We start from the raw sequence: 18,914 nt of genomic DNA on the forward strand, positions 1-18,914 counted from the left end.
AGGTATCTTGGCTATGGTGGCTTTAGCATTCAGAATTTTGTTTGTATACTTCAGTGATGTAAGAATGAATTCTGTTTTAAGAAATATTCACTGAAGATCCACTACTCACAATTTGAAAGGGATTTAATAGCTATGGTTGACTGAGAGGTGAAATATGCAAATAATTACAGTTTAACAATGTGTGGGTACTATTTGTTAGCAAAAAGCCTGGGCCAAACCACCTGATACTTTGCAGTGATAAAATGTTCTCGGTAACTAGATTTTTATGCTGATATAAAAAAAACAAGGGATTGGAAATAGAGACTGATACATGGAATGTGCAGGTGGATTTAATCAGCTTACTGGAGAGATTCAGATCAGAAAGTGGCAAGGAGTTTCATTAAGCATGGACTAGGAGGGACAGAAAAAGAAATTCAGAGGAGTAGTAGCTTTTTACACAACGGAGAACATGGCTGTTATCAAGAAAGTTAATTTCACTTCAGTATAAACATTCAGGTTGAGTTAGATGGCAATTAATGATTAAGAATAGGTGTAAACTGATAAATTAGCAAACAATTGATTGAGCAAGTAAAGAGACCAGGCATAGGAGGATCCAAATTGTTGGTCACATTAATTAAACTGAAATGAGGCTTTAGACATTCCATGCAAGAGGTAAATTCACAAATATTGTTTGCATAGAATGTTAAAAGGATAACAGTGAAGAAGCCAATCTTGACTTTGGAGGGCTGTGTTTGCTGACAACACAACTACTAGGTGGCGTACTACTGGCACATGCACGAATGCAATCTCATCGACAGAAACATCACTGTGACGTATCAGGCAGCTGCCAATAATAAAGATGGCGCTGCTCAATTTGACACAAAAAAATGAATTGAACTCAAACTCCCTCACCCCTCAATGGCTGCAATCGACACCTCCACACCCAGCCCCCAACAGTACCCCTCTCCCTCCTGTGATCGCCGCATTCAGTTTCCTGCGCCCTCCTGCAATCGCCGCTTCTCTTCCCCACTCATTCCCACGCCTGCCTTATTACTGGCAGCTGCCTGATACATCACAAACAGTGACGTTTCTGTAGATGAGGCTGCATTGCGCATGTGCCAGTATTGCACCACCTGGTGGTTGCGTTGTCAGCAAACACAGCCTTTCAAGAAAGCTGATTTTAAGTGAATAGAATTAAAATTGGCAGTGTAATTTGGAAATAATACTGAAGGGGGAAAGAACCACGAAACTAGAGAGGCTGTTTGGATAAGTTGGAGTAAGCAAAAACAAAATAAAATGCTCATGAAAATTGGTTAATGTCAAAGTTAAATGATTAAGTAGCAATTTAAATCTTTAGAGCAAGATGAAAAATACTGCAGATACTGGAAATCTGAAATAAAACATAAATGTTGGAAATGCTCAGTAGGTCAGGCAGCATCTGCAAAGAAAGGAAATTATGGTTAATGTTTCTCAAGGGCAATTAGGGATGGGCAATACATGCTGTCCTAGCCAGCAATGCCCACATCCCATGAACAAATAAGAAAAAATGATGACCCTTTGTCAGACCCACAATGTTAACATTCTCAAGCAGGGTGAGGGCATTAATGCAGTGAGTCTTCTTTCCAAGAACAAGGATATTTCTGAGGGCAATGTGGAAGAGATGGGTAGCCAGAGACTCACTGAAGGAATTGGAGGAGGTGTCAGGGGTAATGAGTGTGATAGGGAGGGAGTTAGAGAAATTCATTTCCATGGAATGCGGTGAACAGCTTGGATATGGTGGTCGCAGCAGGAGTGGGTCATGATGCTGTCCAGATAAGATGAGAATGTGATGGCAAAATGATAGGTCTTTAGCAGAGGTTTGTGATGGATGGGTCAAAGAATTGGCAGGGGCATAGTGTGGAGAATAAGGAGAGGGAGAGTTGCAGGACATGTGATAGGAAGCAACGAGGGGAGGCAGAGAGAAACTGAGGTCCAAGAGGCAGTCTAGAGCGATATGAGAGCTAATAAGGAAACTGATCTACTATTCAGGCAAAAATATGCAAATAAGGAGATGCTGTTATGCTGGATTTCCACTCATTTCACAAAGATATTGAGACCAGGGGCCAATTTTAACTCTGTGCAAGTGGGTGGGTTTTGAATGAATAAAAATTTCACACCATGGGCTGTATTTTTGTTCTGGGGTCAGGACCCCAACTTTGTGTGCGTTTCCATGTCCCGACCCCACATTGCGTCAATACCCGAAGCCCGATGCTATTTTTGATAAGCTGGCCAATCAGTGGCCAGCGTGCATTCTTGCCATTCACTTAAGGATGGCAGGTGGGTTCCCAAGTCTGGAGGGCCAATAGGAGGCCCTCCAGCGCTGATAGATCGGCAGCCCCACCATCAGAGGTGGGACGTTCCAATGTAGGTAAGAGAAAAAGGGCACCTAAGATGGAGGCCCCCTCTGACCTTTTAATAAAGATGAATTTACACGGGCCACAGCTGCCCACTACAGTGGAGGGGAAGCCCCTGCACAGGGCAGCCTGTGGCCGTAGCTGTCACCATCTAACTGATGCAGCCACGGCGGGGTTAAAAATGTAATATGGAGTAGCGCACCCGCCAAGTCTGCCGCTTAGAGTTCACTTCCATTTGTTGTCCAGGATTCAGCTTAAGATGGGGAGGGGGCTGCCCGACAGCCGACTGGAAAATTCTAGTGATCTAAGGGTCTTGTTTTGTTCCCCACCCTTTTCAGGCAGGTAGCTGTCACTTCTCCTAACCATCCACTTCTAAAATGGCCTAGAGGCAGCAACATGCCGGCGAAACGGCACAGCGGCCAGTGTCAGGAAATTGAAGGCACGTTTGCCTCAGGTGCCACCTCCGCGGCTGTTTAAAAATTTAGCCCCATGTGTCAAATGAAGCAGAAGCCTCCAAAAGTTAGTTCACGGCTCTATCAGAATCTATCATATCTATTGCAGCAACAATCCTTCACTATCATAGAATCACAGCATTGTTACAGTGCAGAAGGAGGCCATTCAGCCCATCGTGTCTGCACCAGCTCTCCAAATGAGCAATTCACCTAGTTCCATTCCCCTGCCTTCTCCCCATAACCCTGCACATTCATCCTTTTCAGATAATAGTCTAATTCCCTTTTGCATGCCTCGATTGAACCTGCCTCCACAACACTCTCAGGCAGTGCATTCTAGATCCTAACCACTCACTGCATGAAAAAGCTTTTCCCCAGGTCGCTTTGCTTCTTTTGCAATCACTTTAAATCTGTGCCCTCTCGTTCTCGATGCTTTCATGCGTGGGAACAGTTTTTCCCTATCCACTCTGTCCAGACCCCTCATGATTTTGGGTACCTCTATCAAATTTCCTCTCAGCCTTCTCTTCTCCAAGGAAAACAGTCCCAACTTCTCCTATCTATCTTCACAACTGAGGTTTCTCATCCCTGGAACCATACTCGTGAATCTTTTCTGTGCTTTCTCCAATGCCTACACATCTTTCCTAAAGTGAAATATCTTTGCTGTAAGTAAACAGTCTGTGAAAAAGGCTCGGATGAAATTGGATATGGAACATGATAAGGAGATTGTCTTTGGGAAATCTGTATCTTTGCGGATTACACAGTCGGCACATTATTGTATTCCATCAGTGAGACCTAACATCTCTAAGCAAGATGTTAAAGAGGTATTAATGGCATCTGGAGGTAGGGATTTATAGGAGAAAAGGCAAATTATTTCAAAACTACATTGACAGTTTGCGCATCTATCTTGTCATAGGTTGAAGATTCTGTTAAAAGATGCAGGTACAATAGATGATGACTACACTAAACTTACCGATTTACTAAATTTATCAGTGAAAAATGTGACATCTGTAAAAAATATAGGACGTCAACATGACCCATAGCGGGTCTCCCATTAGCAAGCGACTTTATTGAAACCGTAGTGATGGACTTGAAGCATTGGGATAAAGACAAAAATATTTTTTTCTACACTTTATAGACATAGCGACTAGATTCAGTCTGTCAACGGTAATCTATAATAAAGACAAAAAAGTAATAGTGGACAAGATAATGGAAAGGTGGATAGGAACGGGACTGGGAAGCACCAGCTAGATTTCTAACTGACAATGGAGGAGAATTTGGCAATATGAGTATGTGTGAAAATATGAATATTGTAGCAATGCAAACGGCAACAGAAATCCCTTTATTAATGGAATTTGTGCGAGAAATCACACTGTGATTGATGAAATGCTCCAAAAATTGTAGCTGAGCAACCAAATTGTAAATTGACACTGCTCTGGCATGGGCGGTACATGCAGAAAAACACGCTTCAAATGGGTGGGGGTTACAGCCCCTATAAATTAGTTTATGGCAGGAATCAGAAAATACCTTCAGTAATGTGGGATCATACCCCGGCTTTAGAGGGGACTACAATTAGTTCAATTTTGGCGGAACATTTGAATGCCATGTATCCAGGGAGAAGAGCATTTATTAAGGCAGAGGTTTCAGAAAAAATCAGGAGAGCTTTGAGGTATCGCATCAGACCATCAGAAAATAATTTTAATACCGGGGACATGGTGTATTACAAAAGAGAAGGGCAGAAAGAATGGCGAGGCCCAGGAAAAGTTATAGGCACTGATGGCAAAACGGTAATTTTGCAACTTGGCAACCAAACAGTTCGAGTACATTCCTCACGGCTTATTGACACTGATTATCCATTGACAGAATCTGAACAAATGATTGATACTGATGATGCACCATGTACTTCACATGCACATATGTCAGACCTTTGCAAGCAGATAATGGGCTAACCAAGAGTGGAACAAGTCATAGTGAAGGTCCAGATAAGGCCGTTTATCCCAAAGGTCAACTGCCGAAAGTTGGGACCAGAGTGCCAGAAGGGACTAGTGAATGGAGGGAAGCCACCCTTATAGGAAGGGCAGGAAAGGCCACAGGGGAATACAAACATTGGCTGAATGTGCAAGACAAGGGACAGGCTAGCAGACCTATAGATTGGCAGAAGGAAGTAAAAATGTGGAAGTCCAGAAAACGTAGTGTAAGTTCAGACAGTGGGCCTCAAGATGATCATAGTCCAAGGAAAAGGTCACAAACTTGTGAGAAGAAGTCTGGCCATAGGAGGGACAGGTTGACTAGCAGCAGTCCAGAAAGGGGTAGGAAATCTAGTTGGGACGTGCTTTCACAAGAGCAAGGATCAAACAGCAGGCGAGGAGCGCCACAAAAAGTAGGAGACCTTACGATAGGAAAGCTATATTAGTGGCCACTAACAAGTTAGATGGAAGTTGGTAAAGGGTGCAAAGCAAAAAGAGCTTGACAGTTGGAGAGAGTTTGGCGTATACATGGAGGTGCCAGGTTGAGGACAACCAGCATTGTCTCATAGATGAATCTGTACAGAGAAAGTACTTCCCAATGGTACGTATAAAGCGAAGGCCAGACTTGTAGCTTGAGGATTTGAGGAACGTCTAGGCGACCAAGAAGTTAGAGTAGACTCTCCATCAGCAGGAAAAGCAAGTTTGAGGATTTTCCTAGCCCTTTTAATGACACACTCATGGGAATGTAAGTCCATTGACATCAAAGCAGCACTTTTGCAAGGGGAGAACTTTCAAAGGGAAGTATTTTTAAAGCCACCAAAAGAAGCTGGCAGTATAGAAGGGAAATTATGGAAGCTAAACAAGTGTGTTTATGGGCTAAATGATGCACCAAGGATGTGGTATTTTTCAGTGATCCAGCAATATTTTATTGGTACTATGAAGAAAAACTAGCAGGCATTTTCTTGATGCACATTTTCTGTGGGGAGGATCTACAGCATTTGAGAAATTTGTGTTAGATAAAGTTCTACAGGAATTTAAAATTGGAAGTCGGGCTTCTGGAGTTTTTAAATATATAGGGTTGAATATTAGGCAGGCTAAGTTGGGGGTTACCCTAAATCAACAGTCTTACCTAGAGAATGTTAATAGGATCCTAATAAATCGGGCCAGATCCTCACAAAAGGAAGACTCTGTAACAAAGGAAAAAGCAGACCAGTTAAGGAGCTTAATTGGGAAATTAAACAGGTTGTGCTCACAAACTATACCGGATGCTTGCTGTGATGTATTGGAATTGAGCACCATGCTGAAACATGCTACTGTTGGGGAAGTGCGGAAAGCAAATAAGACATTGAAGAGATTGTGTTTAGACAAATGTACACTCAAGTTTCCAGCATTGGGTGACTCAGAAGAAATTAAATTAGTCATCTTTAGTGACGCCTCACACACTAATCTTCCCTGTGGTTATTCGAGCGCAGCAGGGTTCATTATATCTTTGGTGGGAAGAAATGATAAATGTTGTCCATTAGCCTAGGAATCAAAGAAAATAAAGAGGATAGTTAAAAGCACCTTCGCTGCTGAGACACTTGCACGATAGAAGCGATAGATATGGGTATGTAGTTATCGAGTATTTTAAATGAACTCATATGTGTGACTGTCATGCTAGGCCACCACCTGCCAAGAATGAGGCACATTAATTTTGTCATGAACATTGATTTTAAACTGTTACTGGAGTGAGGGGAGGACTTGTTGAACAGATCGACTGTGGCTGGCAAGGACATTTGCATATTGGCAGATGGTGTTTGGAAGGACAAAGTAGCCATTCCCTGACATTCAACCCACAATGGACTTTGATCAGCAGACGTTGAAGGTGGGGGAGGTCGCATTTCAGGTTGACTGCTAAGATGGCCGAATACACAAACTGACATGGTCAAATCAGCTAGTCACATGTCAAATCTGTTGAGTAACTTGAGCTTTTTGAATTTGTACAAACAGTTTGGGCAGAAAGCTGTTTGCTCCTGGACTGAAAAGATCTCTCCCATCTGCTCTCATCTCTTTCTCACAAGCCTCTGAATTCACTGAATACACATGAACCCCAAGAGAGAAAAGTCTCCTACAGCGAACAAGGTTGAAGAAGAATACTGGGCCCCAATGAAAATCAAGATCTACCTGCAATCAAGGACTCTACAGTGAGCTCAAAGAACCATAACAGCAACTGTTCAGATATTGCCTCAAACCTTTCCACTTTATTTTTCTTCTGTTCTTTTCTGTCTCTTGAATGTGTGCATCATGTATGCATGCTAGCATGGGCGCGTCGTGTATCCATAGGTATTAACTGAATTAGAGTTTAAGTTTAAGGTTAATAAATTTCAACTTTTCTTTAAACCTAAGAAAGCCTGTTTGTGCTGGTTTCTCTGCCTTATAATTGGAAAGCGGTGAACCAAGGGGGAGCTAAAAACACAATGTGTTTAAAAATAAAACCCTGTTACAGTAAGACCAGGTGAAGGCTGAAAGGGAACCATAGACCTCTTTCTCACCTGGTCATAACAGGGACAATCGGAAAAATGTTTTCCTATAGAATGCTACATAGATAACCATTCTCTCTCTCCGTCCATTCGACAAAATGTGTCATGGAAAAGAGATTGAGGATTGATCTCTCAAGTATAAAATAAATGTTGGAAAAAAAAGAAATTTTCAAAAGAAAATGGGTCAACGGAAGTCATCAGTTGTCAGATTGTTTTACGAAGAGAGGTCCTTATTCAAAGAAGTTGTTGGATGTCTTGAAGAGGGCCATCTTTTGTTCTGATGAGTTATGAAAATGTGGAATTTTTTTTGTTAAATTGCTTTGTAATTCTTTAAACAAGTTTTTATTTAAAAAAGGGAGAATATACAGTATGTTAATGGATGGTGCTGTTGAAGGTTAATGATACATTTTTCTTTATCTTGCATTATTATACTGTTACAACCAGGTGAGAAAGGTGTCTAGGGTAAAGGCCAGCTCAGATCTGCAAATGAAACCTGACCCAAGCCCAACAGAACCACATCCAACCCGGCCCGAGTCCTTTCATTTTTTCCTGTGCCCAACCTGACCTGACCACTGGAATATTCAGTTAACCTAGCTTCCATTTCTCACTTTTTAAGCTTGTGCAGATAAGCAACAAAAACTGTAACTGGACTTGAAAGGTTGTTTAAAAAGTACATTATGGTCTCTCAAGTCTCTCAAGCTTAACCCCTTCATGCCCTTATACTACATGGTCAACCATGTCAAAGGCTACAGGCAGGTCCAGAAGGATGAGGAGGGTTAGTTTAGCTTTGTCACAGTTACATAGGATATCATTTGTGACTTTGATAAGACGCATTTCAGTCGTATTGCAGAGGTGGGAACTTGATTGGAGGGAATCAAACATGGAGTTCCAGGAGAGATGGGCACGGATTTGGGAGGTGACAACACGTTCAAGGACCTTCGAGATGAAAGGGACTTTGGAGACAGGATGGTAGTTGCAAGGATGGTAGAGTCAAGGGTTGGTTTTCTAGAAGGGGTGATAATTGGCAGATTTAAAGGAGAGAGGATCAATAGCTCAGAAGAAAGAACTGTTAACAATATCAGCTAACATGGGGACCAGGAAGGAAAGTTGGGTGCTCACCAATATAGTTGGAATAGGGTTGAAGAAACAGGACATGAGTCTCATGGACAAGATGAACTCAGAGGGAGATAGGAGAGAAACTAAAGAAAGATACAAGTTCAGGGTAAGGGCTTTGAGGAAGTTTGGCCTGGTTGTCTTCGGGAAGGGAGAGAAGCAGCAGAGGCAGCTGATTGGGCGGTCTCAATCTTAGTGACAAAAACGTCCATTGTACTTGTTGGAAGTGAGGGTGGAGGAGACAGGGGAGAGCGGTTTAGGAAAACCGTTTGCAGTACAGTAAAGAAGCTGGGTGATTATTCTCACATTCCAGGATGATTTTGATCTTATACAAACAGATAAGATTTTAAGGGGCTCGACAGGGTAGATGTTGAGAAGATGTTTCCACTAGTGGGGGAATCTCAAACTGGGGGACATAGTTACAGAATAAGGGGGCAACATTTAAAACTGAGATGCGAAGGAATTTCTTCTCTCAGAGGGTGGTGAATCTCTGGAATTCTCAGCCTCAGAGAGTTGTGGAGGCTAGGTCACTAAAAGTATTTAAGGAGGAAATAGATCGATTTTTGAAATCTCGGGGAGTCGAGGGTTAGGCGGAGCAGGCCCAAAAGAGGAAGTTGAGGCCTGGGACAGATGAGCAATGATCTTATTGAATGGCGGGGCAGGTTTGTGGGGCTGAATGGCCCACTCCTGCTCTTATTTCTCATGTTCTTATGGAATAGTGAACAGTTTTGGCAGACAAGAGCAGGACCCGATGGTGCTTTATATGGTCCATCCAGATCCGGTGGCCAATGGCTAAACCAGTTGTCCACCACATCTGTTCATGTTTGCATCCCTTGGACTTAAGGAAGTGAAGAGAAGGACCATACCAGGGCATCAGTCAAGCTGAGAGAGGGTAATGGTTTTAATGGGGACTAGGGCATCGAAGGTGGAGGTGAGAGTGTGGTTCAGCAGATCCCTGTTTGCAGAAATGTTGTGGTGAATGGATGTCCAAAAGGCTAGATGGTTGCGATTTTGACAGTGCATTTGTAAGTGAATTGGGAGAGAGTTTTTTGCACGGAGGATACAGAAGGTTTGGGGCATGGAAGGGGGATATGGGTGGAGACCGATACATGGAAGTGACCAGAGACAGCCTTCTCTCTAATTGACACGATGGGACTGGTGAGGCCATGCGAAATAGCAAGGTCAAGGTTGGCTGTGAGTATAATTTGGGAGTTTATATGGGGTGAGAGATTAAGAGAGGATAGGAGGACAGTGAACTCTGAGGAGAGATAGTGATGAATTGAGATGGAGATTAAAATTACTGGGTATAGTCACTCATGCAGAGGCTGAGGGAGGAAAGCAGTGAAGATAACTCGGTGAGATAATTTTTATGGTACTTGGGTGGCCAGTAGGGAATGAGGATTTTAAATGAGTGGTGAGAAGGATGGAACAAAGTGAGATGGTCAAAGGAGGTTAAAGTGCCAGAGAAGGAGGGGGACAAATGAATGTGTGATTTAATGATAAGAGCCACACGGCCACCGCAACAGCCTGGACGGGGAAAGTCTAAGGTAAAGGTATAGCCAGGCAGGGAGGCTTTATTTAGGGAGATGTGGCATCGCCCCTCAGCTCAGCTCTCGTCAAGGCCATGATGTCAATGTAATCATCCACAATGAGCTCATGCCAAGGTCCTTGTTTACATACACAAGTGAACGGACATTGTGGAGGGAGATGTAGAGACGGGCGGTGATAACTGATCCGCTGGCAGAGTCCACAGGGTCAGCACTAGGAGGGGCAATTTGGACAGTAAAGAGATTGGCAAGTTTAGTCCTCACCGAGTGTGCTGAGCAAGAAGATCGGCGAGAGAGTAAGATGGGGCAATTAGAGTTGCTGTCTGTAAGGAGGCAGTGGCGAGTGGCTCGGTGGGCCCTTCGGAGGATGCCAAAAGAAGCACAGAGGAAGCTGTAAGCTTATTTAAGAGGGAGTCAAGCTTGTGGATGGCAACCGGAGGGTAGGAAAGTCAAGGAGTAAGGGTCAGGGTGAGGAGTTTGGGGGGTGGAGTACTTGAGAAGAGAGAAAGGAAAGGAGGCATAACAAAAGGAGAGAGGAATCTAGGAAGGGTAAAAAAAAAGGAGTAAAACATGGGTAGAAAATAAAGTGGAAATAGAAGTGATGGGCTGGGGTCTGGAGCAGCAGCCAAAACACACACATAGGGAAAACTCAAGTTACATAGGCCTGGTTACGCATCAATTATTAGGATACATATCCTGGTAGTTAATGGGAAATAGAGAGGAGACAATAGGAGGGAGCCCAGAGTTAAAGTCAGAGGTCTTGCAGTGGAATAAAGTTGACACAGGTAGTGTGGGGTTAGCATGAGGCATCAACGAACTGTTATCCAAGATCAGAGACAGGTGTGGCGGGCGAATGAAGTCCAGAAGCGATTTGAAAGGGTAGGGTATCTGAGGATGCACTGATGGAGCCATTGCTGTAGGAATGAAGAACCAGGAGGTGTGCAGAATCAGTTGCGGAGCAGAAAAAAAGACCGTGGCGATGTTGGAGGTCCCCATAAGATCCAGAAGTGGCTGAGAAATGTACTTCAACTCAGGAGAGTGAATCTCTGACTAGGAACCAAAGGGGAGGCAGTGGCATAATGGTGATGTTACTAAACCAGTAATGGGGACATGGGTTTGAATCCCACCATGACAGATGGTGAAATTTGAATTTAATTCAAAACAAAATCTGGAATTTAAAAAAAGGCTGGTCTAATGGTGACCATGAAACCATTGTCGATTGTTGTTAAAAACCCATCTGGTTCACTAATGATGTGATTCTTAAATGCCTTTAGTGAGCAATAAATGCTGGCCTAGCTAGCAACGCCTAGATTCCACGAACAAATTTTAAAAAAACACTGTAGCTGAAGCTGAAAAACCAGTCAAACCGGTAGGCGAGTCACACATTCAGCAGGGCACTACAGTGATGGGGGAAGGGCTGTAAGCTGATCAAAGTTACTTTACGATTTAAGCAACGGAGTAGCAGATCAAAGACATAGCAGCTGAGTCTCACAGTATACTCCAACGCAGAAACGTCATCTTGATGTCCAGAGAAACTCAGGAAGTTGAAAGCCAGATTTGAGAAAAGATTCAGTTCTCACTGAGGAAAGCAAAGAGCAGGCATGGTCGGGGGATGGGTAGTGTCAGTTTAAACTAGCATTTAACTGAGTTGGGGCTAAAATGTACCCAGTATTAGAGCCAGGGGAAAATTACACAGTGGAAAAAAGGAGACGAGTGTAAAGGCCTGCTCAGGTCAAGATAAAAAAAATCTGACCCGAACCCGACAGAACCACATCGGACTCGAGTCCCTCCATTTTTTCCTGCGCCCAACCCGACCACCGGAATGTTCACATTACCCACCTTCCGATTCCGAAGCTGCAGCATGAGCATGATGACATCATAGAGATACTCACTGCGCAGACTCAGTTTCCATCCTTGACGTCCCGCACTCCCAGCTCAAGTAGGTTTTTCAACTTTTGGCACTTCCCAGCAGAGCAAAATGAAATACGTACTGTGTGTGTCCGACCCGGACCAGACCGACCCGAACCCGACACGTGTCATCAGGTCCAGTCGGGCTCGGGTCGGGTAGCAGGCCTTTAGACTGATGTAGAAAGGGAAACAGATGGCCAAGGATAGAGATGCATAGTAAAGAACTCCATAGGGAGCTGACTGCCCAGAAGACATCTTGACATTACAAACAGAAAAATTCAATTGTAATGCTATGAAGAATAACTCATTTCAATGTTATCTTACAGTTTTGGTACGTGGTGTAGTGGTGCTGTTCATCACTGGCCTGACGTTTTTCCTTGCAAGTAAAATCATGGATTCTTCAGAAAACCTGAATGATGTGAAATACTCCCAAGGTATGGACACTAGATTCAATATTTCTAATATTAATCGATGAAAAGCAGAGGACATCTTTAAATGTAACATTTTCTGCTGGAACTATTTACTGTATTCTGTCAGAGACATTAGCTGTTAGATTTGTACAAAGCTGAAAATTGAAGTATAACTGTGGACGATGGTTTTTGAATATTTATTTAGAGATACAGCACTGAAACAGGCCCTTCGGCCCACCGAGTCTGTGCCAACCATCAACCACCCATTTATACTAACCCTACACTAATCCCATATTCCTACCACATCCCCACCATTCCCCTACCACCTACCTATACTAGGGGCAATTTATAATGGCCAATTTACCTATCAACCTACAAGTCTTCGGCTGTGGGAGGAAACCGGAGCACCTGGCGGAAACCCACGCGGTCACAGGGAGAACTTGCAAACTCCGCACAGGTAGTACCCAGAATTTAACCCGGGTCGCTGGAGTTGTGAGGCTGCGGTGCTAACCACTGCGCCACTGTGCCAAAGACAAAGCAAAGTCTGAAATGAGATCAAAAAAGAAATGGCGTAAAGGTTCAGTCAGTACCTGAAAGAGAGAGACATGTTAACATTTTAGTTTAAATCTTCGTCAGAATTGTGTTCTGTTGCTTTGGTTTTCATTTACCCAAGTAATGCCAAAGAAAAGAGTTCTGGGTTCAAGTTGAATTCCAGCATGGTCAACTATTTCAGTACTGTTGAGCAATGAAACCAAGCATGTCTGCTGCTCCAATATTTAGGCCGGAATTTTATGGGCCATTTAGAGCATGTTTGGAGGTGGGTGGGGGTGGGGGCTTTAAAATGGGAACGGACCACATTTGGCCAGAAGTCTGTCATCTTTTACCAATGGCAGGAACCATGGAGGGCAGACTTCTGGCATTGAGGCAGCAGGACACCAATTAAGGTACTTGAAAGGCCAATTAACTGCAATTTTACAGCGCCTTTCTCATTTTACTGATGGCTCATGGGGACCACAGGGCTTCGGAACCCCGCCTGGTTAAACGAAGCATGCAAGGAAGTGTACGCTAAGGACTGGCTATCTTACAAAGTCACCGGGAGAGCCAGCATGTGGTGGCAGGAGGGATGATGCACATAGAGAACTGCCAGACAATGGCAGAAGGGGGAGAAGGTGCCAGGATTAGGGGCATGTTGCCAGGGTCACATGGGGCAGTGGCACTTACTCTGAGGACAGGATTCACAAATGTGTTTTGCGGGGGGGCATGAGGATTGAAGGCCTAGGAATAACAGGGAGGCCACCTGCCATGGGCCTCATTCACCCAGTCCTCGGGGTCCCCGTTGAGGAGGAGGGAGGTCCAGGCACATCAGCAATCTCAGGACCAGCAAAGCCAGCCTCAGGGTGGGCATGGTGCAGAAAGATGCAGAGGGGCACGTCAACAGACACCTGTGCACTGAAGCGGCTATCCCCAGGAGACAGTGTAGCACCCAAGACTGAATTTTCTCGAAATGTCTGAGCAGCAGTGTCAACAGAGATTGCGGCTCTCCAGGGAGGCCATCACTGATCTCTGCACCCTGCTGCAGGATGAACTGCAATCAATGGGGGTTGGTGAACGCCCAATTCCAGTGGCTCTGAAGATCACCATGGCTCTCAACTTCTACACCTCCGGCTCTTTCCAAGGATCCGCTGGGGACATCACATGTGGAATCTCCCCATCTGCAGCCCATCAGTGCATCAAGGAGGTGACAAATGCCATGTTTAAGAGGGCTGGTGACATTGTGCGCTACAGCACCGATCAAAAAAGTCAGGCGGAGATGTTTATCAGCTTCGGGGCCATCACTGGATTCCCCCGGGCGCAGGGTGTCATCAACTGCACACTTGTGGCCATCAAAGGTCCCACAGACCAGCCACTGCCCTCATCAACAGAAAGGGCTACCACTTGCTCAATGTACAACTGGTCTGCGACACTGCAGACAGATCTTGCAGGTGCGTGCATGGTTCCCCGGAAGCAGCCATGAGGCGTACATATTTCAGCAGTCCCAGGTGCCTCAGCTTTTCCGGCCCCCTGTGCCCCTTCAGGGATGGATGCTGGGAGATGAAGGCTACCCACTGAAGGCATGGCTACTCACGCCTGTGAGGAACCCATGCACAGATACAGAGAAGAGGTACATAACCTGCCATTGGTCAACCTGAGTGACCATCGAGCAGACCATTGGGCTTCTGAAAATGCAATTCAAGTGCTTAGACCAATCCGGTAGAACTCTTCAGTATGCTCCAGTAAGTGTCTCATGTATCGTGGTGGTCTGCTGTGCACTGCACAACCTAGCTCTACAGAGGGAGTGAGGCATTGAACAAAAGGACATCGCTGATTGCGATGCCTCTTCCGACGATGAGGATGTGGAGGAGCCAGCTAATCATGCGATGCAAGATGAGGGACACTTTGGACCACAGGCAAGGTGCAGTGAGGTACGCACAAGGGAGGCTTGGGACACCTTAAAAGAGAACCATTTTCTGTGACCCTTCTGCCCTTTCAGAAAGTTCCAATTAAACCTTGCCTTTAATCAGTTCTGCTGTTGCCTCCTTCATTATGCACTTCAACACCCAGGTACACAGCACACAGTGGCAAGGCTGAGGAGCTGAACGAATGTGCCTTTGTCCATCACTTCAAGCCCATTGAGGGAGTAGGGGTGTAGATGAGATCTCACAGGGCAGCAGGAATTGGAATGAGAAGCAGCAACAGCGAGCGCAAGACTTATTGAGCTGCACAATAGAAATGAGACTTAATGTCTGCAGATTGTAATCACCCATAAACCCCAAGTGCAGTTAGCTGCCCTTCTTAACTCTTACGAGTGCTTTTATGAGTTGCTCTCCCTGCAGTTGTAGCTGAGGTGGAGGCAAGCTGCTGAACGTGCTGGCCAGTGACTTGGGATGACCTTGCGGCCGTCCTCTTGCTGCCTGAGGCTTGGAGGACCCTAGCATGCTGAAGGGCTCCTACACAGGTACAGGATCCACCTTTGTCGTCACAGTTACTTGAGGTGATGGTGTCACTGACAAAGGGGCCAGGAGCGCTGTTACAGTCAGGTAAAGAGGGGGTCCCAGGCTCCTCTCTTGTCCTTCCTCTTATTTGACCGCAACAGGGTTTAGTCCTTTTTAAACAGCGGTTGTGCTTATCACCTCTGAGTGTTTTAACTTTTACCTTCAATGTGATCATGAAAGAACCAATCGGACAGGTTTCCTTGAGTTTATACAAGAAAGAGGTGAGTTTAGTATACTTAACAATCTAAACCCAATCTAAAAAAAAAATTACGCTACACATTGACACACACATTGACACGAGATTCATACACAGACAAATGGGTTACAGAGGGGAAAGTACATTTTGTAGTTGGATTAGAGTCCAGAATAAAAGGAAATTAAATACACAGTCTGTGAAGTTGGATGATTCAGTGGTCTTCCGGATGAAGTTGTATTCTTGAAGTCTTTGGCTGGTCAAAGTGCACTTTGTGGCTGGCCCACTGGCTTTCTCGGAGGCAGACTTGTAGATGGCTCTCTTCCCCGGTCTCTGTCTGGAGCAATCTATAGGTTTGGATGGTCTACAGTCACAGACGGGGTTCAAACTTGTGTTATCTGGAGAGAGAGAGGGAAAGGCACACAGCCTTTCTCCTGCTGCACAGTCTGAGTGACTGCCCTTCTATCTTTGTTCAAGGAAACCTTTAGCTTCCACAGAGATGGACAGACAGTCCCATGACTGCCTCAGTTTATTCACTGGAACCTTCAAAGATCTTCAAGGTTCAGAATTGGCTCCCCAGGCCCCAGGATGTTACACTTGGAGGGAGTTTGCTCTTTCAAAATCAAGGTGTTAGGATTGCCTTGAATGCAGTGCTAATGAAGCAATTTTAGGGAATTCCATCACCTAGAGCAAGCCATTGTTCTGGGTCCAAGCTCCTCAGACCTCTGTCTCCAGTTGGGTATTTGGAATGTGAAAAGGTATTTCAGATGCAAATTGCGGTGCCCATCTTGGCTGCCAGCTTAAATCTATGCCCCCTGGTTATTGACCACGCCACAAAGGGAAAAAGTTTCTTCCTATCTAACCTATCAATGCCCCTCAAAATTTTGTATACCTCAATCATGTCCTCCCTCAGCCTTCTCTGCTCTAAGGAAAATGACCCTAGCCTTTTCAGTCTCTCTTCACAGCTGAAACGCTCCAGCCCAGGCAACATCCTGGTGAATCTCCTCTACACCCTCTCCAGTGCAATCACATCCTTCCCATAGTGTGGGGCCCAGAACTGTACACAGTACTCCAGCTGTGGCCTAACTAGCGTTTTATACAGTTCCATCATAACCTCCCTGCTCTTTTATTCTATGCCTTGGCTAATAAAGGCAAATATCCCATATGCTTTCCTAACCACCTTATCTACCTGTGCTGCTGCCTTCAGTGATCTATGGACAAGTACACCAAGGTCCCTCTGACCTTCTGTACTTCCTAGGGTCCTACCATCCATTGTATATTCCCTTGCCTTGTTAGTCCTCCCAAAATGCATCACCTCACACGTCTGAGGATTAAATTCCATTTGCCACTGCTCCACCCATCTTACCAGCCCATCTATATCGTCCTGTCATCTAAGGCTTTCTTCCTCACTATTTACGACACCACCAATTTTCTTGTCATCCACGAACTTACTGATCATACCTCCTAGATTTACATCTAAATCATTAATGTACACTACAAATTGAATTATTATCTGAAAAGGAAGAATGTACTGAGCTACAGGGAGAAGGATGGGGAGTGGCACTAGGTGAAATGCTGTTTCGGAGAGCCAGTGCAGACCCAACGGGCCAAATGGCCTCCTTCTGTGCCGTAACAATTATGTGATTCTGTCATTCTGGAATGATGTAATGCTGCACCTTCTGAGGATCCCTCCTCCTCCTCAGAGGCGACTAGTCCCCGGTCTCTCGTACTCTTCGTGCCCCGGCTTGACCCTGACGTGCATGACAGAACATAAACACTTAAGCATTAAGGGATTCCCATTTCCTTTTGCCCTGCCAATTCCAAGGCCTCTGCTTCTATGGGGGTCCGATGTGGAGGTACAGCACCCTCTGCCGGTCTTGGCTCTTTCTTTGTTGTGCACAGTGTTCCACTGCAAGCACAAGAAGCAAGAATGTTAGTTTCCCAACAGAGACAAGCACAAAGTAAATGCTGGTGGGGGCTCAGCAGACTATGATGGGGGGCACAAATGCCACCTGCATATGGCCACTCTCGAGGGAACTTGTAGAGGTCAGCAAAGACAGACAGGCAGGCGCTTCTCACCAAGAAGCAGCCATGCCTCTGACAGGATATGCTGCTGCCCAACCCCATTGCCACGGACTGGGTGGTCACTCCCTCTCTACCAAGCGCATCCTCTTGCTTTGCCACATGCAAACCCCAAAGGGAAAAGTGGTATGGAGTACTCACCTTGGTACACCAGGTAAGGTCATTGATGCACTTGCGGCATTTATTCCAGGTTTGGGAGGTGACCCCATGACTGCTGACATCTTCTGTGATCTCCATCCAGGCTTACTTGGTCAGTTGCGGTCCTCTCCTCGTGTCCCTGGGGAAGAGGATCTCTCACCTTGCCCTTGCAGCCTGGAGGAGAACCTTCAGGGAGGCATCGCTGAACTGTGGGGTCACCTGGGATCTTCCTCTGGCACTGAAAATTAACTTTTGCAAGTGTGGAGTCTCATTATTACAGGTTTTAATTGGTATTGGAGATACTAAAAATTTTACTTTCTCACTTTTCCTTTTCTCTCTTTTTCCTCTCTCTTAATCCAATGTTTCTTTCCCTCTCTTTATTTCTCTTTCTCCACCTGATTTGACATGAATTCACCATTCTAACTTATACTTCCTTCTCAGTCCTTGCATTGTTAATTTCACAATCCTTCAATCTGATTGGTTACAGAGATACACAGGCGCTTGCCCAGTTCACTCTTACTTCACCTGGACTCCTTTTGTTCCCTATTCTTGAGTCAACCTGGCAAGAACCTTGACAAAGGGACTTCTGTGTAGCTGAATGTGCATCTGAGCTAATCATGCATAAAGACTTTTACCTAAAACATAGTGAGAAGCTGTGGAACATGATTTATGCCCTTTGTGAACCCTGTCAGCATAATTGACTCCTGACATGTTGATTGGCAGTTATGCCAGTGCCGTTTGTTTGCGTAAAAATGACACATCGCTGTAGCTGCAAAATTCCCAATTAACAATATTTTTAAAACTGAGCAAGACCATAGGCTAGAAATTGCCAGTGAGCAGCATGCTGGCATGAACAAAATTTTTGCATTGGATGTTGGGCCACTGCAATCCTGTTAATGACCCTCATATAAGTGTTGAGAGCAGGGATCAGTTGGCAGGGTGAGGAGGGGGCCAAGCAGCAGTAGACAATGATCATTGGTATTGTAGTGGAAACAAGAGAAGTACTCCTCATGGCTCCACATTAAGGTGCATATTTTTTAACAAGCTTTGCTTTCAGTGGCAGCGTCCTATTGGTTAGGCCAGTTCTAGGTTCAAGGCAGACCAATTTTAAAAAGCGGGCCTCAAATAGGTAAAAACAGAAAATTCTGGAAATAATCAGCAGGTCAGACAACATCTGTGGAGAGAGA

General features: G+C 45.0%; 1 protein-coding gene across 4 annotated transcripts in view; it reads left to right on the forward strand.

The window, feature by feature from the left end:
- LOC137380061 (protein FAM3C-like) overlaps positions 1-18,914 on the forward strand; it is a 73,848-nt gene that overhangs the window by 30,353 nt on the left and 24,581 nt on the right. For all 4 annotated transcript variants that reach the window (XM_068051620.1, XM_068051621.1, XM_068051623.1 and 1 more), the window contains exon 3: positions 12,199-12,306. In XM_068051620.1, the coding sequence (XP_067907721.1) occupies positions 12,199-12,306 (108 nt within the window). The remainder of the gene's footprint in view (positions 1-12,198; positions 12,307-18,914) is intronic.

Source organism: Heterodontus francisci, chromosome 19 (assembly GCF_036365525.1).
Source record: "Heterodontus francisci isolate sHetFra1 chromosome 19, sHetFra1.hap1, whole genome shotgun sequence".
NCBI lineage: Eukaryota > Metazoa > Chordata > Chondrichthyes > Heterodontiformes > Heterodontidae > Heterodontus > Heterodontus francisci.